At 31.6% G+C, this 22,821-nt stretch overlaps 2 protein-coding genes across 2 annotated transcripts; one reads left to right on the top strand and one right to left on the bottom strand.

Annotated features, from left to right (window-relative positions):
- The first annotated feature begins 12,995 nt into the window (after window positions 1-12,995).
- On the top strand, window positions 12,996-15,183 carry LOC108469948 (ethylene-responsive transcription factor RAP2-4-like). Its single transcript, XM_017771079.2, has one exon. The coding sequence runs from the start codon at window positions 13,630-13,632 to the stop codon at window positions 14,680-14,682; it is 1,053 nt and encodes a 350-aa protein (XP_017626568.1). The 5' UTR covers window positions 12,996-13,629; the 3' UTR covers window positions 14,683-15,183.
- Window positions 15,184-17,643: 2,460 nt separating this feature from the next.
- Window positions 17,644-22,070, bottom strand: LOC108469075 (uncharacterized). The gene is made up of 13 exons (XM_017769969.2): window positions 21,797-22,070; window positions 21,581-21,654; window positions 21,266-21,349; window positions 21,031-21,111; window positions 20,816-20,896; window positions 20,327-20,419; window positions 19,564-19,743; window positions 19,388-19,455; window positions 19,224-19,275; window positions 18,546-18,599; window positions 18,367-18,459; window positions 18,082-18,148; window positions 17,644-17,997 (listed from the first exon to the last, which is right to left on the bottom strand). Exons 1-13 carry the CDS (start codon window positions 21,936-21,938, stop codon window positions 17,906-17,908), a joined length of 1,161 nt encoding a protein of 386 aa, XP_017625458.1. The 5' UTR covers window positions 21,939-22,070; the 3' UTR covers window positions 17,644-17,905.
- Window positions 22,071-22,821: the final 751 nt, after the last annotated feature.

Genomic DNA, 22,821 nt, shown 5'->3' with positions numbered 1-22,821 from the left:
CTAAAAGAAACTGTCGGTGGTCAATGTAGTTTTAACGACGTCAGACAGCGTCATCTGTCCATCATAATTTGTAAAGACAATAAAGATACCCACAAAATAGGTTTGCAGACTAAAAAAGAGAAAAGACAGATGAAATAAATGAGTAGATAAAATAAAGAATGGGTTGTTGGGAAAGAGAAAAGGGCGAGTAGTAACCAGGTCAGAAGTTGATATTGCCGCTAAACAAAACAAAAGAGAAATAAACAATTTGGAGAAAATAAATAAATTTGTAAGGCCTTTTTCCAAAATTTGTTAATCTTAATATTTTACCATGATATTTATTATTAATAAATGTTGGTTTATTATTAACAATTACGTAATTAAATCTATTTATTTTTAAATATGTAAGTAATGATTAATTAGATTTTTATTGACATTCAAATTATGTTGATGTATAAAAAGAATAAAATGAATTATATTATCAAATAATGTTTGGAGGAAAGCAATTTCCAAAAAGCAGGGTAATACTTTTCACCCTACCAACTAGGTAGGAGAATAAGGTCACCCAGTCCACCTCAACACGAATCATATTCGCCATTAATGTTACTCAAAAGAAGTCCTATTACAGGAAAGAAAAAAACCTAAAAGGAAAAGGTTTGTTCAACCAATATCAAAATGTTTTAGAAGGAAAAAAAAACCCAAAATATAAAACACTCCTTAATTAAAACATGCATTGCATGTAAATTACATTAAAGCCCCATTTCGAAAAAAACTATATGCTACTCATACAAGCACATAGCAACCATGAAAAGCGTTTTAGCCTTTTCCTTTGAACATCATTTTCAGTTGGCATGTGATATTATATAATGCACTTAAACACCACATGATTCTTCCATTATTTGAAAAAAACGCTTTGTGTGTTATGCGCACGTCGTGCTTCTCAAATCATTAACTTGGGGAGTCCAGCGTCAATTTCGCCCACTTCTATTATTATTGTTATATGAAATGTATCTTAAACAAATTATTGTTATTTAGGTTTATGAAAACCATTATCACGGCCGCGATTTAAAGTATATGATTATTGTACAAAAAATGTTTTATTGAAGTCAATTTATTAAATGAGATTCATTTAACTTACTTGAATTGATTTAATTTAAAAAACAAGTGACGAAACTCATCTACTTGAAGCATTGGTGGCTTAGCGAAACATTTACGAAAAATTAGGATTACATTGGTAAATAGAGAAAATAATCTTAAAAGAGTTGTAATCTGATAAATTTTATTTTGTAATATTGGAAATTATGTAAATCTCTTAATTGTAGATAGAATTCGATCTCGTTCACTGATTTAAAATTAGTTGTATCATTAGATTAGGGAAACTCAACTATAAATAGATAATCTCCTCCTCATTAGTAATCATCCATTGTATTCTACTCTTAAACTGTGACACTATCATATAACTTGTTAGAATTAAGTGACCCAAATTCTTATTTAAATAAAATACGATGGAAAATAAAATAAAAGTAAAATCCATATAGAACTAGACTTCTTTTATTTTATTTTAGAATAAGGTTTTAAACCTTATTAAACTCCATCTATTTTATATTGATTAGGATAAGGTGTTTCAATCCTACTAGAATATGGCTTTGCAAGCCTATAAATAGACATAGTCTATTCCTCTTGTATTTGAGTAAAATTTTTCGACATAGTGAATTTTCTTCTCCTCCGCCCGTGGTTTTTTTTCCGAAAGGGTTTCACGTAAAATTTATGTGTTCTTTATTTTATTTATTTTATTCTATTTTATTTTTCACAAATTGGTATCGAGCTTAGGGTTATTCATCTCGATCACGGTAATGGCGTCTTTGAAGTATGAAATTCATTGTTGGATCGCAACACGATTTGCGTTGTGGCAAATTAAGATGCAAGCGAGTTCTTGCAGATGGATCTAGAGGATGCCCCGCTAGGATAGATAAGATGCCTTCGACATTAATGAGATGAAGAGAAGAAAGCGTAAGGATCGAAAGGCATTAACACAATTACATCTGCATTTGTCCAACGAAATTTTGCAGGATGTGATGAAAGAGAAAAGCGCATTGCATTATGGAAGAGGCTAGAACAAATATGTATGTCGAAAACTCTAACAAGCAAGTTGCATATGAAGCGGCGTCTTTATGCTCATCGTTTGGAGGAAGGTGCGTCGTACACGAACACTTAACGGTGTTTAAAGAAATTCTCTCAACCTTGGAGGCCATGGAGGTTCGATATGATAAGGAAGATCTAGGGTTGATTCTACTTTATTCGTTGCCCGTCTTATTCAACCTTTAGAGACACGATTTTATATAGCCGCGAGTCTCTCACGGTTGATGAGGTTTATGATTCTTTAACCTCGTATGATAAGATGAAGCATCTTGTGGTTAAACCCAACTCTCGGGAGAGGGTCTCATTGTTCGTGGGAGACAAGACCGGAATGTTGATGATGATCGTGGTAGAACACGAGCGGAATCCTCGTGGTAAATCTAAGGGTAGATCGAAATCTTCAAGCAGAGGTAAAACTTGCAACTTCGCAAGAAGAAAGGGCACATTAAATCTGAGTGCTATAAGCTACAAAATAAGATTAAAAGGAGGCTGCGAATCAAAAGGAAAACAGACGGAAAATTCGGTGAAGGCGATGTTGTAGAAGACTACGTGATGGTGAACTTCTAGTTGCTTCATCAATGATTTTAAAGTGGCGAGTGGATACTTGATTCATTGCACCTTCCACATGAGTCCCAATCGGGATTGGTTTACAACTTATGAAACGATGTCTGAAGGTGTTGTTTTGATGGGAAATAATGCTTCATGTAAAATCGCGGTGTTGGAACAATTAAAGTTAAGATGTTTGATGGAGTTGTCGAACACTTAGTGACGTGCGGCATGTTCCGAATTGAAAAGAAATTTAATTTCGTTGAGTACTCTTGATTCAAAAGGTGCAGATACACGGTGAAAGTGGGGTTTTAAAGATTTCAAAGGGTCCTTGTTGTGATGAAAGGGCAAAGAAAGATTGCCAAGTTATATGTTTCTGAGGTTCTCTTTATTCTTTGGTGATCAATTTCGCTTCCTCTTCCTTGTCGGATGATGATATTACTAAACTTTGGCATATCGCCTAGGGCATATGAGTGAGAATGGCATGGCGAATTAAGCAAAGAGGACTTCTTAATGGGCAAGGAATTTGCAAACTGAATTTCTGTGAGCACTTGTGTTTTGGGAAGCAAAAGAGAGTTCGATTCACTAGAGGAATCCATAACACGAAGGAAGCGTTGGAGTATATCCATTACGATCTCGTGGGGCCGTCGAGTGCCTTGAGAGGTGGAGCTAATTATATGCTAACCTTTATTGATGATTTTTCCGAGAAAAGTTTGGGCGTTCTTCACGAAGCAAAAAGCGATGTGTTTTCCACATTTAAGTCTTGGAAAATTATGATTGAAAAAGCAGAGCGGAAAAGCAGATAAAATACTTCCGCATGCAGACAATGGCTTAGAGTTACGTTACGATGAGTTTAATAGATTGTGCAAGTCGGAAGGATCATGAGACACTTGACGATTCGTCATACTCCACAACAAAAGCGGCGTTGCGAGCGAATGAACGAGCGATCATGGAGAAGGTTCGATGTATGTTGTCAAATGCCAACTTACCGAAGTCATTTTGGGCAGAAGCAGCCTCTACTGCATGTTTTTTGATCAACCGATCTCCATCCGTTGCCATTGAGAAAAAGACTCCACAAGAGGTATGGTCTGGTAATCCTGCTAATTATTCTGATTTAAAGATTTTTGGGTGTCCTGCGTATGCTCATGTTGATAATGGAAAATTGGAACCAAGATCCATTAAATGCGTTTTTCTTGGTTATAAAGTGGTGTAAAAGGCTATAAGTTATGGTGTCTGAAAATAGAAAAGTTGTGATTAGCAGAGATGTTGTTTTTGATGAAACTGCTATGCTACCTAACTTATCTCTTAAAGACTCTTCCAATAAAGAAAACCAAAAGCAGGTGGAGCATCAGATTAATACAGAATCAACTCCTCAAGCCAGTACAAAAATTGAGAATAGAGTTGCTTCTTCACCGCAATACTCTATCGCCAAAAACAGGACAAGAAGAGAAATTAAACCTCCAAAGAAGTATGCCGAGGTTGATCTAGTTGCTTATGCTTTAAATGTGGCTGAAGATATAGATGCGAATCAAGAGCCATTTAATTATTCTGAGGCGATTAGCTGTGAAGACTCAGAAAAGTGGATGTTTGCTATGCAAGAGGAGATGGAATCACTCCACAAAAACAGAACATGGGATCTTGTAAAACTTCCTAAAGGTAAAAAGGCATTCGTTGTAAATGGGTGTTTAAAAGAAAGAAGGGACTCGGGAGTTGAAGAACCGGATATAAAGCAAGGCTTGTTGCAAAGGGTTACTGATCAAATTCGAGTGGACTTCATGATGTGTTCTCTCCGGTTGTTAAGCATAGTTCGATTCGAGCTTTGCTTGGTATTGTTGCCATGCATGATTTGGAGCTTGAGCGGTTAGATGTAAAAGCGCATTTTGCATGGAGAACTTGAGGAAGATATTTACATGCAACAACGAGAGGGTTTTATAGTCTCGAAAAAGAGGACTATGTTTGCTTCTGAAAAAGTCCCTTTACGGTTTGAAACGATCACCAAGACAGGTGGTACAAGAGGTTTGATTCCTTTATGACTTCTCATGATTTCAAAAGAAGTAGTTTTGACAGTTGTGTCTATTTTAAGAAAAAAGTGATGGTTCTTTTGTGTATCTACTTCTTTATGTTGATGACATGTTGATAGCGACAAAAGATAAAAAGAGATAAGAAAGGTTAAAGCCCAACTAAGTGAAGAATTTGAGATGAAAGATTTAGGACCAACAAAGAAGATACTTGGTATGGAGATTCTCGAGAGATAGAAAAGCAAGTAAATTGTACCTAAGTCGGAAGGGTACATTGAGAAAGTTCTTTGGAGTTCAATATGCGAGTGCTAAGCTGTTAGTACTCCTTTAGCGACCATTTCAGACTTTCATCGACCTTATCTCCTCAATCGATAATGAGATTGAGTACATGTCACATGTTCCATACTCTAGTGCGATAGGATCTCTCATGTATGCTATGGTTTGTTCACGTCCGATTTATCATATGCGATCGGTCTGCGATTAGCGGATACATGGCGAATCTGGTAAAGAACAACGGAAAGCGATTCGATGGATTTTAAGATACTTACGAGGCACTACTAATGTTTCCTTACAGTTTGGAAGAACTAAAGATGGAGTTATAGGGTATGTTGATGTTGATTTTCTTTGGAGACCTTGATAGAAGAAGATCTCTCACGAGTTACGTCTTTACAATCGGAGGTTGTGCAATTAGTTGGAAAGCCACTTTGCAAACTACGATCGCTTTGTCTACCTGAAGTTGAGTACATGGCGATTCTTGAGGCTTGTAAAGAAGCTATTTGGTTGAAGGGACTATTTAGTGAACTCAATGAAGACCTTCAAATCAGCCACGATATTTTGTGACGGTCAGTGCCATCTTTCTTACAAAAGATCAAATGTTTCATGAGAGAACAAAACACATTGATATTCGGTATCATTTTGTTCGTGATATTATTGCTCGTGGTGATATTGTTGTGAGCAAAATTAGCACTCATGAAAATCCTGCAGATATGATGACTAAGTCACTTCCTATAACCAAGTTTGAGCATTGCTTAGACTTGGTTGGTGTTCATTGTTGAAGTTAAACCCTTAAGGGGTTTTTGGAAGAGGTGAAGAACTTGTTTATTGAAAGTTCGCGATGAAGAACTTGTTCATTGAGAATTTGTGTCAAGGTGGAGATTGTTAGAATTAAGTGACCCAAATTCTTATTTAAATAAAATACGATGGAAAATAAAATAAAAGTAAAATCCATATAGAACTAGACTTCTTTTATTTTATTTTAGAATAAGGTTTTAAACCTTATTAAACTCCATCTATTTTATATTGATTAGGATAAGGTGTTTCAATCCTACTAGAATATGGCTTTGCAAGCCTATAAATAGACATAGTCTATTCCTCTTGTATTTGAGTAAAAATTTTTCGACATAGTGAATTTTCTTCTCCTCTGCCCGTGGTTTTTTTTCCGAAAGGGTTTCCACGTAAAATTTATGTGTTCTTTATTTTTATTTATTTTATTCTATTTTATTTTTCACATAACTATTATTGAATCATACATTTAGTCAACCTTAATCTATTTCTCTTATTCTCTCCAGAGGAAACTCCAATTGTTGTGATTCCAACTTTCCAATATATATTGCAGAATAGAATCAATATTTCTTCTTCTTCTTCTTTTTAATTTCATCGGTTAGTTAAAGGTAAATAATAGAATTAAATGATATCGTAGTATCTATAATTGTTTTCTTAGACTGGAAATATATTAATTATGATTAAATAGTGTGGTTTGAATTCAACCTTTATTAGTAATAAAATGGCATAATTATAAATAAATTTTTAGGAGGTTTGGTTGGTCCAATATAATATTTTAGCTTCTAATGTTACATTATGGAATGAAATCACGGTATTTAGATTTTAACATTTTAATCATCTCACAATTTCATATTATGGTCATCCTGTAATATAAGATGATAGCCTATTCCTTAAGAAATTTAAGATTATGAATGTAATCTTAAATTTTAGACCAATTGCATTTTATTTTATTATTCTAATCAATTTAGGCTCTTTTTTTTCTTAAATAAAGCTTAGAGCTAATGACAAAATAATTTTTTCTTGATAGTAAACTATTAGATATCATACATCACAATTACAATAATTATATTTAATTTAACAATTTATTTATTAATATGTTAACTATGGTTATAATTATAATTATGGTTTGTGTTGCAATCACTTTTCATGACTTATTATAATTATGATTAATATATTTAAAATTTTAATGTTTTAATTAACATTAAAGAAAATAACAATTTAACTTTTTTAAAATCTTGATGACCAAATTCAATTAAAATAAAAATAAAGACCAGATTGATAAAAGGTTGATTTCGTCATTCTACCTAATAAAATAAACCTTTTAACTTTATAAATCCGGAATAATGGAATCACTTTTCTGGACTTTAACGTTAAGAACTCCAAATGAAGCCAAATTTAGAGGTGGTACTTGGGTTTAAGATTTGCCCAGCCGACAAGGCCAGGGTTATCCTAAACCCGATACTCGGGTCAACTAACTTAACCAACACTTGTGCCCATGGTTTCCCTAATCCCCTCCTTAACTTGTAATTTGAAATTCTAATCTAAGAAGATTTGTCCTTCCCGCTCCCTAATTTTACAATTAATAATTATTAGCCCCCAAATTACACTTTTACTTTATCTATAAGAAGATGCTGTTTTTATCATTAAAAAGAAGAAGCTGCTGTTTTCAAAAGCGTGAATGTCACATCCTGTTGGAAGTACTTCACGAATTCGTACGTTGTAAAATACGCTCCGCCTCTGAGCGTGGGTCAAATAATTCGGACAGTGCATTGGAGCTCTTCCAGTGACTGCCGCCGCAAATGTAGAGTTTGTGATGAAGTTCAGTGCCTCCGCACGTGACTTGTTAACTCAACCAAGATTAACCTCGGTCAAGTTGTGCCACGCTGGCAAATTCCATTTGCTAGCTTTTAAAAGGAATACTCTTTTTGACTTTGTGGGTAGCAAGGAGATGGAGTGAAGGGGAGGGAGGTCATTGAAATTTAATTAAAATTTATAAGGTTTCATATATATTATTATAAGATGAAGAAAGTGGGAGGGAAGTTGGCGTTGAATTTGGTGACATAAAAAATTAATGATGGAGGCTCCACTCTTTACCTTCATTTTCGATCCACAACAAAACCATTTTTATTTTTAAAAATTAAAGCTTAGCTTTCAAAGGAAAAAAAAATCATATAAAATAAATTAACAAACGCCATCATTCCCATATCAAAACGTGAGCTTAGCTTTTCCCAAATAACCATCCAATCCAATCAAATTTTATAAGATTAGTATATTGTGAATTTCTCTACCTATTCCATTCAACTTATCATATCTCCATATTTGTTGGTTTTTTTTTTTTTAGGAATTTTATTTAATTTTATTAACTTTTAACTTTTCTTTAAAATTTTATTAATTCGTTTTTTTATTAATGTCAAATTTGGAATTTGTTTATTTATTTTTTCTTTTTACATCTTTTCAGTTTCATTGGTATTCACGTACCATAATAGTTTTTTGTGTAGATAATTGGATCCTATCCTTAAAAGCCGCACGGCAAAGTGATTACAGCTCATCAATTTTGTCTTACTTCACACTGCCTTGTCAACTTGTTTGACAAAATAGAAAAATATTAATTATAAGGTAATGTTTCGAAAGTGACTTAATAATTAAATTTAGATGTAAATATTTATAATTATACATTATTGATATGTTTGACTAATTATTGTATTTAATGTGTCTCATTAAATTTAGTGTAGTTGGAGCACCTTAATTACATTTTTAATTCTTAGAGAATATGAAAATTAGAGTTATTAAATAGTTAATTACACGTAAATCCTATTTTAAAAGTTATTTATACAAGTTATAAAAATTATGTTATAAGCATGAATACGTATAAGTGTTTAATATTATTATGGCCTTATATTATAAATCCTAAATATAATATAATTTTGTATTTTATAAAGTTATAAAAAATTATATTATTTAAATCTTAAAAAATTCCTAAATTTTTGGCAAAAAATTATTATAAAAATTATTTTGATGTTATAAAAGTGTTATAATATATTTATTTATAAAAATTATGGTGGAGTATGAACTTAGCTTATTTATGTATTCATGTTATGTATTATAAAATAATATACTTATTAAAAATTTATAATGACTTATTTATAAAAAATTAAAAGTTATGATAAAATTATATTATTTATGAGAAATATTATGAAAGTTTTGGACAATTTAAAAATTTTTTATTGAAGTTATATATTATAAAATTTATATTATTTTATACTTATTTTGCATATTATAAAAATGATATAATTTAGTATAAATCTTTTTCAATTTAAATTATATAAGTTTTATAATAAAACTATGTGTTATTTGGACTTTGAACTGAAATATTATAATATCAATACTAATTATGCGGATAGAAAAGATTTTCTTACACCATATAATGAAATACGATACAATTTGAGAAGCATTATAAATTGCTCGCGAACTCTTTAATTTGAGATATTCAAGACTTTGAAATATGGTTTAGAAAACATTTGTTGTTTTTAAAATATATGTATATATATATATATATATATATATATATATTAAAACAATATCACCTTAATATAGCATAAAGAAAACAAATGTTAGATTGTACTAGCATGTTGCATATTTCGTATATTCAGTCACAGGTGGAATGGAGATGATTTATACTTTAAATAGTAAATGGAAGAGGAAGATCTTGATAATTTTAATGATGCATATTCAAATTTAGACAATGATGAATATAAATTATGTAATTGTATAATTACAAATTGTGCTACCAAAAATGATATAAGAAAAATTACGATGTAATTAAACATTGCCAACCAAATACATTTAAGAAATTACAATTATCTGTAAGTACAAGAGAGTGTAATAATTATGATTTCATCCAATTACTCCGTGTTGTCTAAACAAACCTTAATCGACGATTGGAATTAAATTTTCAAATCCAAATAGTAAAAGTACTGAGTATATAAATTACACCGGGATTACATTTTAAAAGGTGTTAAAATTGAAGCAGCACTAAATGTAATTATAGAGAATTAATTAAAAGCTGAACAATTGTTTTGATTTGGTGTGTTATCATTTATTCTCTCACCAAATTTAATCAAATAAAAATACCCATTTCCTTTTCTATATATAGATATTTTGTAAAGCTAACCATACTCATCTCAATAACTTCTAAACTTGACAATGGTCAAATATTTTAATCAATAATTGATGCATAATATTTGCTTAAAAATTGAATCTGAATCTCATGCTTCTTAACTCAATTTTTTTTAATAGTTTTTTTTTAATATAATGTCTAAAATTATTTAAAGTCTCTCCTCAACTCATAAATAAGAGGATAATGCGCTTCAATGCACTCTAACCCACGTCCCTTTATAGTGACAAAAAAACTCATTCCAAAGAAAAAAAATTAAAAGATAACATTTCGAAAGTAATATTTTTTTTTAAGTGGGAACACATAAATTTACTAATTACGCTAATGCTTTGCATTATTTGGCCATCATTAGATTCATATATCATATTTTAACAGTCCAAAAGATAATATAAATTTAGTAATTAATGAGATAAATCCCAAGTGGAAAGCAGTAGGTGAGGCATTAATTTCGGCTCCACCTTTTTATCAGTTGCCTTCCCTCCACTACATATCTTATCTCTTTTCCTTTTTCCCATTCAATGTACAAATTTGTGTTAGGTAAGGTGAAAGATTTTGTTTATTATTTTTCGAGCCATGAGCAATATTATGTATACAGCATTTTCAAAAACAAATGTTCTTTTAAAAGCTATAATTTATACACTTTTATAATCGTATTTAGCCCATTCAGTGTAATTTTAATATATATGCTAAGTATTTTTTAGTTTTATTTCAAATAATATCATATTATATACTCACATCTATTTATATTTTAATATCTAAAGCGTTATTTATGTCTTCAAATTAAATTTAATAATTATTTTATATTAATTACTTAAATTTTATATTTCATACATTTAAGTTTTAATAACGACTTGTAATTTTTATATTTTTATTGAAATATCATAATATTAACAATTTAAATATCATTTAAATGTATCACAATATTGTATTTAAAATTGACATTTTAACTCTTCAAAAATATTATTGTCGATTCATACTAACAATGACAAGCTGATTGAGAGAACAATTGCTCATAATAACTTTAGAGTACTGCAAAATTAATCATTTATTCATATGTGGTTAAAGTATTTATAGGAGAGTTCCTATTTTTCATTATGGCAGATTGCCATGACTAAGATTATTCTCATCCAATACATAAAAGACATGCACAATGAGACCCATCTGTTATTTATTCAATTAGTACGAGGTTACTATGCTTAACTAGGTCCCTTATAGCCTTGAAGGTATGTTCACACCTAAAAAGCATATGGTTGGCTCCTTTAAAAGGATGTGAATGGTGTTACAAAAAAGATGTTGAGAGTAAGTGGTTAGGCAATATATAATTTCAGATGGAGTCAACTGGGAGGTCAACACTATCTCTATACTAACACGTATTCGATTAACGTAGGAGTATAACAAAACTTTTTTTTTTATAGTAACACTTAACATTTAAATATCAAATTGAACATTTTAAAAATTTTTTTTTAAGCAAGGCTAAACCCACCTTAAATTAAAACATGACAATCTAGAAAATAATTTTAACATATTTATTTTCACATAAATTATATACATATATATATTTACAAAATCTAATATTCTTGAAAAACAATTCTTTTACACACGGGGTGATGACTTTTGACTTTGTTTAAAAAATATCACTATTACAAAATAAAAATAAAAGTTTACAAGTATAATATAAGATTGATTATAATGTGAAATTAAATTAAGTATAGTAAGTGTAAAATCTAAAAGAATAATACACGGTATATGCATATAATAAGATTAGAATATTACACATCACAATCGTGAATGGTGTTTTGACTTTTGGTACAATGGTGTCTTGAATATTACTATTTATTTAAAGAATAATTTTATTATTAATCCTTGCACTAGGTGAAAGTTGTTAATTTAATCCTTTTGCTTTAATTTAATTATTTTTAATTTGTGTACATTTCAAATTTTACTCTTGATTAAGTAGCAGTTATTAAATTCTACAAGTTAAGTTATGCCAATTTTAAAAATTGATGTGGTAAACTTATTATCACATATGTAGTATCATGTTAATTAGCTATTTTCACATATCACTCGTGAAAATATCAGCTAATGAATTTAATGAAGGTCATTTGCATTATGATTGAGATTTCAAAATTAGAGAAATATAGCAACTTAAAGTGATCCAACTGTAGAACATTGACTAAATCTAAAATTTTACGCATTGTGTAAGACTAATAGCACAATTCAACCAAACAGATTCACCTCTTGCTAGTAGTTAAGACTAAAATTCAAATGGAAAGTATATTGACTAAATTTGATCAAATGAAAGTATATGAATTAAATCTACAACTTATACAAAGTACATAGACTAATGATAGAATTTGATATTATTTAAACAACAGAAATTATAATATTATTATTTACAAAAAGTTAAAATATGCTCTAAGTTTCAATACTTTTCTATTGAAATTTATTTCTTTGATTTTTATTTCAAGAATTGAGTTCCCTACTTTTCTAATTTAAAATTCAAGTCAAATTATTAACACAGTTAAATTTTTTTTCAAATTTGGAATTATTACAAGTCATTGTTCAGTTACACGTTATCAAATAAGTAATTTTGTTTCAAAAATAACTTCAGTAAATTTAACGGAAAAATTCAATAGCATTATTAATTAGATCTGAATATTGAAATATAAAAATAAAGAAACTAAAAAATTCTGACTAAATTTTAAAATTACAAATAATGCAGGGCCTTATAGCAGATTTTAACCTTTCTCTACTCAAGGTGTGAAGTGTGAACGCAAGCACGAATGGTCAACATACTCTGCAGGCCATTAAATCCATGCCAAAAAGCGTCGTATCTGACGGTAAGTTAAAGCACAGGTGTCGGCAGTGAATAAGATCTTTCCACGTGTAGAACATAAGTGGGTACAGACAACTTATCGAATGAGTCTGACGTTAGGAAACCAGAGCTCGGTGGAGAGAAGGCCAAAAAAAAAATAAAAAAATAGAAACAATTGTAGCTAAAACTTAAAAACAGTGGGTTAATGATGATTAATAAAGGTGATTAAGCGAGTTAATTAAGGAGCTGAAGTTGTATATAAAGTGAAGGGAGCTGGCGAGGATAAACCAAGTGAGGCTGAGTTTTTCACACCATAAATTTGTGAGAAAGAAAAAGAAGAGAGCTTTTTTTTTTTTTCTTTGGTGAGATCTAAACAATTTGAGTGGTTCTGGTTTTTGTTGTTTGAAAATCTTTCCCCCTTTTTTCTATTACTCCCCGCTTCTCTGAATCCCTTTCTGTTAATCATCTGTCTTTTGAATCAAAATCTGATTTTTTTGGGTTTGTTTTTCATCAGTACTTAGCAAATGGGTCAAAAGCAAACTTAGACAAGGATTTCTTTAAAAGTCAGGTGTTTTCAGAAACGAGATCCAGGTTTTTTTTTTTTATTTCCTTCAGCTTTGTTGATATAAAGTTTCAATATTTGTCTCTATTTCGAGGTAAATCTTAGAAAATTTCTCATTTTTTTTCGTCTGTAGATATATTCGCTTTGTGGGTAATTTTAGATCCCTCAAAGTTTTAAATTTTTTTTTTTGGTTGGATTTCAAAGGGTTGTCTATTTTTAAAAGGAAAAACCTCTTTTAATCCGTTCTGGATTTAGGACCTGTTCTTCAAGTTTTGGTAAGAAACAGGTAAAATTTTTTTTAAAATTTGGTCCTCATCTTATTTCTAGTTTTAGTTTAATGGCAGCTGCAATGGATTTCATTAGTAGTGGAGTAGATCAATCAGATCTATATGGGGGAGAATTGATGGAAGCTCTTGAACCTTTTATGAAAAGTGTTTCCTCCTCTTCCCCTTTCCCTTCCCCTTCCCCTTCCCCTTCTTCTCTTCCTTCTACTTCTTACCTTTCTTTCTCTTCTTCCGAAACACAGCCTAATTTTTACCCAAATAGCTGTTGTTACCCTTACCCTACACCAATGGACTCAGTATCATGTCCCCAACAGCCTCAAACTGGTTCAACAATTGGGCTAAATAGCTTGACACAAGCTCAGATCCATCAGATCCAGCTTCAATTCCACCTCCACAACAACCAACCAAGCTACCTTTGCCAAAGTTCCCAACCCAACACCATCAGCGCCAATAGTAACCCGATGGTTAGCTTTCTTTGCCCTAAACCTGTCCCAATGAAACACGTTGGTGCGCCATCCAAACCCACCAAACTTTACAGAGGAGTTAGGCAACGCCACTGGGGAAAATGGGTCGCTGAGATCCGGTTACCTAGAAACCGGACACGTCTTTGGTTAGGCACTTTTGACACTGCTGAGGAAGCAGCCTTGGCTTATGACAAAGCAGCTTATAAACTAAGAGGTGACTTTGCGAGACTCAACTTCCCTAACCTTCGTCACCACGGTTCCCACGTTGGTGACTACAAGCCTTTGCCTTCCTCTGTTGACGCTAAGCTTCAAGCCATTTGTGAGAGCTTGGTACAAAACCCTAAGCAAGGGAGCAAGAAGAAATCATCCAAGGTTACGGCAGACACCAAAACCAGGAACAACAAAAAATCCGACATGGCAGAGCCAAAGCCTGAGGAGAATACAGCGAAAGTGGAGAACTCCTCATCTTTGTCTACGGTTCAATCCGAGAGTGAGGGTTCGGCTGTATCTTCACCTTTATCAGATCTTACATTCTCGGATTTCGACGAACAACCATGGCCGGAAGTCGTTTCTTCTTCGGAAACTTTTATGTTGTCCAAGTACCCTTCAGAGATCGATTGGGATTCCATTCTAAAAGCCTGAAGGGAAAAACCCAAGTTTCGTTTTCTGTGTAACAGTCTTTTGTTGTTTAGGAGTTTCCTTTCGTGTATTTTTTTTTTGTAAAGCTAGCTGCAATGGAGTTTTTGGCAGTTGCAGTGGCATGTATTTTAGGTTATTAAGAGTCTGTTAATGAGTGTAAGTGCTTGTGTTCATAAGAATTTGTGATTTTCTCCATGCTGGTCAGCTCGTTTTTTTTCTTGCTGAACCAAAAGGTGAAATCTGTTAGTGTCTATAAAAAAAGTTTATAGCTTTTGTATTTTGTACGAATTAAATGTTATTTATGTTGTATTCTCTGGTATCGTTGTTTTCTTCATTTTCTGACTCAACATATTTCTTAGATTCAACAGAGCTCATGATATTAAGTAGCTGAAAATGGAGGAAAATTCTTGGAAGAGATGAGCTTTTGTATCTGCTAAATAAAAAATTGCAGTAATGTATATATTTGAATTAAATTGTGGTATGTACAGAAATTTTTTAAGAGAAGGTTGTTGAATGGAATTGAATTATTAATTATACAAGCTTAAACGAGCCGTGACATCGTGTAATATGCTTAGAAAGCTCAGGGTTTTTTACTAAATTAGTATAAAAAAAATTAAAAAATTCTAAAATAAGACATCGAAAAAATTAATTACGGAAATGGTATAGTCAGGGTGGTCACGCCACTCTGACAGGCGGCACCACCCTGATATGACCATCAACAGTGCACAGCAACAGTAAAAAAAACACTGAAAACAAAAAAAAGCTGAAAACAAAAAAAAAAATAATAAAAAAGGGTCATGTGGGTGCTAGGCGGCACAGTATTATGGCTGGCGGCACCAGTTATTAATATGTGGGTCTCATATATTAAAAACTATAAAATATATTTTAAAAAATAAGATCTGAAAAAATCGAAGAAAGTGTCAAAATCAAGATTATTTATTAAATTAATATAAAAACATTTAGATAATACGTTTGAAATATTTTTGCTAAAATAATATAAAAAATAAAATATGAAAATAATATATTTTAAAAATAATATCTGAAAAAATCTGAATAAAGTTTAAAATCGGGGTTATTTATTGAAAAATATAAAAATACTTAAATAATACATTTGAAACATTATGTACTAAAATAATATGAAGAAATAAAATCGAAAATAATATATTTTAAAAATAAGAATCTGAAAAAATCGAAGAAAAGTGTCAAAATCGGGGTTATTTATTAAATTAATATAAAAAACACTTACATAATACATTTGAAACATTTTTTCTAAAATAATATAAAGAATAAAATCGAAAATAATATATTTTAAAATATATTATTTTTCTTATTATTTTTTAGTACATTATGTTTTAAATATATTATTTAAGTATTTTTTATATTATTTTTCAATATGTTTAATGTTAATATTTTTATATTTTTCAATAAATAACCCTGATTTTCAGATTTATTTTTTTTAAAATATATTTTTAAAATATATTTATTTTTTATATTATTTTAGCCAAAATGTTTCAAATGTATTATGTAAGTGTTTTTATATTAATTTAAAAATAACCCCGATTTTGACACTTTTTTGTATTTTTTCAGATCTTTTTTAAAATATATTATTTTCGTATTTTATTTTTTTTATATTATTTTAGCAAAAATATTTCAAATGGATTATGTAAATGTTTTTTATATTAATTTAATAAATAACCTTGATTTTGACACTTTTTTTGTATTTTTTCATATCTTATTTTTAAAATATATTTTACAGTCTTAGTGTCTTGCTGTGGGACCCATTAATTAGTCTGCTGCCTCGCCAGAGGCAACACTGGTGCCGCCTCTGGCACCCACATAACCCTTTTTTATTATTATTTTTTCGTTTTCAGCTTTTTTTTATTTTTAGTGTTTTTTTTTTTTACTGTTGCTGTGCACTGTTGATGGTCATGTCAGGGTGGTGCCACCTGTCAGAGTGGCGTGACCACCCTAACTATACCATTTCCGTAATTAATTTTTTCGGTGTCTTATTTTGAAATTTTTTAATTTTTTTTATACTAATTTAGTAAAAAACCCGAAAGCTCAACTTACACTTATAAGTGGTTTAGTGACAAGTTACAGAACGGTGAAATGATGGGATACTGAATTGTGTTGAAAGTGTGTTTTGAGTCCCGAGAATGAGCCAGAATTCAGGAGCTTGGCACAAACAAGGGAAGAGTTTTCTTGGTATCTTAAAACCACCTAACAATCAATAGACCCAAGACACGAAGGTTTAAGTAATTTACGCCAATGGTGGGGAACCTCTCTACCTTACCTTGGCGTAAAGTAAAATTTAGTCCTGTTTTCAACAGTCACAATTTCTTAAGATTTTGTTTTTACACAAAACAGTGCCTTTACTTTAAAGTAACGCGTTTGCAACAGCTCTTTGTCTGTGTGTATTGAATTTCAATTATGGTTATGGACGCACGCGTGTTCCTTTTTTTTTTTTCGCTCATAATCATGCTGGCCTCTCTCCACTTTCAGATTATCCATTTTCTTTCTGAATCATCATGTTATCATTACATGCTAACCAAAAGAAGCATTAATATCTCCGACATAATCATGATTTTGGGTCCAAAATAGCTTATAAGTTGGATTGAATTTTGATTTGAATTCATCCTTCTTTTTCAATTTTTTTTTCTTATCAAAGTAAGGCATGATAAATAGAGGACGACACTATTTTTTATTTACTATTTGGAGTTTAATTAAGATTTAAAAAATAAATTCATTTTTAATAGTTGTGTCATCATCTTCAAATATTTATTGAAGTGTAAACGCAATCTGTCAAATGGAAGAAAGTTGAAATTAATATAATATAGGGAAGCAAGTTGGCTTGGAAGTTACTAGTTAGGCAGGCAGCAGTAGATGATGGTGGTGTCAAGACCCATCCATTCATTTGAAAATTGCTCAAATCCCAACTCATAATTATTATCATTAGGGGGTCCGTTTATGATTGGTCAAAATTGAAGCAATTGAATGAAATTTACCCAAATTTGTGTCGATACATCTTTTATATGAACCGATCAATCGATATAATTGGAGCATAGACGAGAGAATTGTGAACAGAATTTCGGTCGGTAATGAATGAACAGGCCATGGGGTAAGTACGGGGCAGTGGTCTATCATTTTTGCTTGCTTCAATTCCCCCCAACTGGAATTAAGATGAAGCGGAAGCCCCCCAGTTTCAAGCCACCAGCTCTATCCATCATCAATTGAATTTACCTATCTCCATCTTCTTTTTCATTGCTTTTTGACCATGGTATATACACGAGTCTATTATTCCCGAAACTGCGAAAACGCCTGCCGTACAATGCACAACACCTATCCGATTGTAACATACATATATACTCAACACATCAACCATGAAGGGCAAAGGACAATTACCTCCAACTATAGCACAAACGTTCGTTAGGAAGTGCAAGAATGAGACATGTCCCTCTGCGAAAGTCACCTGCGAAATGAAGTTTAAAACAAGCTCAGTGAATTAGCAGGACTCATAATCGAAACAACTTGAAAAACAGTCCTAACTTAAGCTAACATTTATTACACCTCCCTTTAACAGATCTCTAAGGCTTTCCCTTGTACATATGAAAGTGGCGAGAAGAGAACATGGAAGGTGATGCAGACATTGAGATTGCATGAAAACAAAAAAACAAAGGAGAAACCAACCTTGATAGGAGAAAGGTCATAAATGAAGAAAACTCCTGAGAGGTTATCGAGAAGGCCTCTTTCTGCACCTTTAAAATGCTCTGTTACAGAAAACTGCAATACCAATCTCTCATGCATTAATCATTTTGACAAAATGAAAGAATAGGCCAAATCGAATCTTTTGCAAATTTTAGTTACACCTGATTTGTCTGGATAGTGTGTCCGTTCTCATCTGTGTACATGGTAGGAACAACCTACAAGAGAAAATTTATTAAAAATCCCTCAAACTAACAGACCCTTTTCTTATTCAAAGCTCATTTAGAAACAAGAACTGCTACATGTATCTGACACAAAATTGAAGAATCCATGCCCCCTTAAAATGACTATGAGCCATCAATCCACTCAAGAGGGTACAACACTAGTAATAATTCTTGCTACTCAGTCTAAGGGATTGCATTATTCTTTCATGCTCTCAAGGATTAGTCTCACTAGCATTTCAAAATGGAAATGTTTAGGGATCTCTTTGCTAGTGTCACTAGCATTTCAAAAAGGAAATGTTTCAATAAATTTGACAGCATGAACTAAGTTTAATCAGGCAGACTTTTTATGTATTGCACCATTTAGGTTTCCATGTAGTGTCTTTATCGAATATTTGGAAAGATTAAATTTTGAAACAGTGATAGATCATGTAACATTTATATATGCAGAAGTTGGAGTGGAGATGTCACATGTTGCATACACTAAAAGGCTAATGGTTTAAAATGAAGTACTAAAAATAAATTAGTGTACATCCAGGGTAATGTCCTGCCTTCAATTACTAGATAGAAGAGATAACTGATAAAAAGTGGAGAAAAGGTGCATTCACACAGAAAGCTAACCTTGATAAAGTACTGGTACATCCCAATTGGTTGTTTTTGCATCCATTGGACACTGAAATTTAGAAGAGAGAAATACGAACAGCATAAGTTAAAAGAATCATTTGCTAACATCCAGCTTTTGTACATGGCCAACATTAAACGATTAAGAAGAAATTTGGCAGTACCCATCAAGAGGATTCACCACACCAGGGAAATAATCTCCAAAAGCTAACCGATTGATCGTGTGACTTAACTGCATCAAATGTACATGAAACATGATTAAATTGGGTTAGATAACCATTTTTCCATATAAGACAAGCTAATGTGCATAAAGAATGCAAATAATAGGGCAAGGCCTTACATTAAACCTGTCCTTTCGAAATGCTTGCAAGTCATGTACATGAATATTTGATTGATCAAAGCTTTTCCCAGGTGCAAAATGAAAATTCCCTGCCACCTTTTTAACTTCTAAAGAGCCATAAATATTACACCCCTCACCTTCTTCATCCTTAATCTTCTGAAAAAAGCCCTCTCTCTTGCACTGAACGCCAGAAAACAGAACAAACACATAAACCAAGATATAAACCAGGGTCAAGTCATGTAGGTCAACAGTAAAGGGGAAACAGAAAATCTTTTGATGAGCAAACCAGAAAGCAAATAAAGTACAACTACACTTGGACAAGCGTACACTATTGATATTGGCTCACGCAAACCTCACTTGTATATTTTTTGTTAACTATTGAAAAATAGAAGGAATCAAGCCTTTTCATGCACGAAGAAGCTATATTACTTAGACTCCAGAATGAGTGATGGAAATGGATATGTGTATGACAGAATGAGTGATGGAAATGGATATGTGTATGACATGGGTATGTTCATTATTTAAATTTTTCTATGTATTTGGAGTACTCTGTAGGCATTATAAGGAGGGGAAAGAGGTTTTATTAATGTATGCTATGGCCTCTACATAGCTTACCAAAATAAAAATGAACACAAGCATGATTATCAATATCAAAGACAACAAAGGCAAAATCAATATTATTTATCCCTGCACATATGACTATGCATGTCTCATTCCAATTGAAGTTACCTAAAAATTAGATAGAGCTCTAATGCACACAGACCTGTTCAATCAAATCCAGATCTGACATAGCCCAACCTATCTTTCTGTATGCATCACGAACTTCCTCACAGGAGTTGCAACACTCACCATCAATCTTCAAGATGGAAGTGATTAGAATATTAGGGCAGATTAAGATAAAAATACCTGGAGCAAGAAAATAGTACTTCTTAACTGGACTAGTTTCAATGATTTTTCCCTATCTAAATACCGACTACATGAACTGCCTCTTCACCCCTCATAAACCACATCCAAAACTAGAGACATTAAAGAAATAACCAAAAGAAAAAGAATAAATGCTACTTATCAAAAGTTTTATATAATATCTAGGCAAAGCATCACAAAACGATACTTATTAGGATTAAGAGAATAAGGTACAGGGGCCTATACAAATAAAGTCAAAGATCCTTCATATTCAGGACAAACATGCACCCAGTGGATTGACTTGTATCACAATGAACTAGCTGATAGAAACCAGATGGATGAAGCATACCGATTCTGCACCATAACATGAACCACAATACGTCTCATTGTGCTTGAGCCTGCCACCTTGCCTCTGTAAAGGCTTTTCCATCTGTGAGAAGCAAAATAATTATGAGCAGAGAGAAATGCAGAGGTCAAAAAGTAAGCTGAATGTCTGGTTTCTATGATCCTTTAAGGGAAAAAAAGAGAGTGACTGTGAAATCAACTTCGAGCAATATAGCTAACCTTGCGAGAACCAACCCCATCCGGTCTCACTTCTATAACATTGCCATTTACATCTAACCTTTTCTTTACTATGTCATGTTTCTGCAAGTTAGACAAAAATAAATGACATTATGACTTTAGCAGCAAGTACATGGGCATGCGCATGCACATGCATTTCCTTTACGACACTTGACGTAAGACAAAACCCATCAATATAAAATTGGAAAAAAAAAGCATGAGATCTTGCAATACATACAACATCAAGGTGTTGCTCTCCACTTATGTCAATTGCATCAAGGCTGAGAATTGAGCATGCGATAGCAGGGAATGTGACATCAAACTGCACTTTCAGATCCAAAGGGAACATTAAGAAATTAGAGGGGATAATCCCAAAGGACCTACATCGCATTACGATGAATGAAACTTAAAAAAAGAAGAAGAAACAATTATAACATTTACACTCAATTTTGATAATGTAGAATATCCGAATTAGCATATAATAAAGAAATTATAAGTCGAAATGGAACATGGACACAGAAGGAATCTTCAGAAAATTTGAAGTTAAGATTACATTGATGCGTAGAGTTTCCCCTCTTGAAGTGTCAACCACAAGCTTTGTTTCAACCACAGGGTGCAGATATAATCCTACAACCGAGACCACAAAAAATGAAAGACATTTTGATGGAACAGATCAACTAAGCCGTATATCATCAAGAAGACCAAATCAATTTAAATTGAGGGAAGAACATAACAGATCCAAATCATAGAGCAGAGTAAAGGAAGTTACGGATCTCGGAGAAGAAGAGCAAGAGCATAAAGACGGAGGAGACGAGAGTGATGAAGCCACCGGAGAGTGTTCGGCTGTAGAAATCCTCATTTACCTTTGGATATGCATCTAAATGCCTTAGCTTATTCATTATTCCTTCCATCAATTCTATAATTTTCTTTACATTTCTTTTTCTATTTCATATAGAAAAACAAAATGATTCGTTTTCTTCTTAGCCTAAAATTCAAGTTTAAAACAAATATATATATTAAAATTAAATCTATTTCGATGGGATAAATATACCTAAATGACATCGTTAAAATATGCTGTGTTAGTTGAGCTGAATAAAATTTTACAAATTTTAAGTGATTAATAGTTTATTTTTCTTCATTTTTTTTTAAAAATTTTCTTCTGGAAAATTATTTATTTATAAAATACCTCATGTTACCTGGATATTATTGCATGGTGAATTATTTAATCATTATGTTTAATGACGGAATGATAAAAATTTTCTGTTTAAATATTTGATTGTTGAAAGGGTTTTATTTAAATATAACTCTTAACTTCTATCATAATTATCATTAGGGACTAAAATGATGACAAGATTTGTTATACAACAAAAATGTCGTTGTTAATATGACTTGGTGATAAGAAAAAAAAAACCTTTAAAATCAAAATTAAATAAGAAAAACAGATGTCTAACTTTTACTGAAAAATACAGTAAAATATTTCAATAGCTTTTCCAATGATGAACCAAATTTTAGAGTTTCCTTCTTTCTTTCTTTTTTAACTATAAAATAGTTAATTATTATAATTTAAATTACATTTTGGTTATTAATATTATAATTTTTAATATTTTAATTACTATACTATTATCTAATGTTAAAACCATCACAAAAGTCTCATGTGATATAAATTATACTATTAAATATTGATATGTCATCTACGTCACTACCATGTAATTAAACACGGTATTTTAAAATATTTAACATTTTCTTTTCTTTTTTACTTTATTTGTCGCTCATCTCTCCGTACTCCCCACTCCT

The sequence above is a fragment of the Gossypium arboreum genome, chromosome 5 (assembly GCF_025698485.1).
Source record: "Gossypium arboreum isolate Shixiya-1 chromosome 5, ASM2569848v2, whole genome shotgun sequence".
In the NCBI taxonomy this organism is placed as follows: Eukaryota; Viridiplantae; Streptophyta; class Magnoliopsida; order Malvales; family Malvaceae; genus Gossypium; species Gossypium arboreum.
Note: the sequence above shows the minus strand (reverse complement) of the source record. Positions and strands in the feature narration are given on the sequence as shown.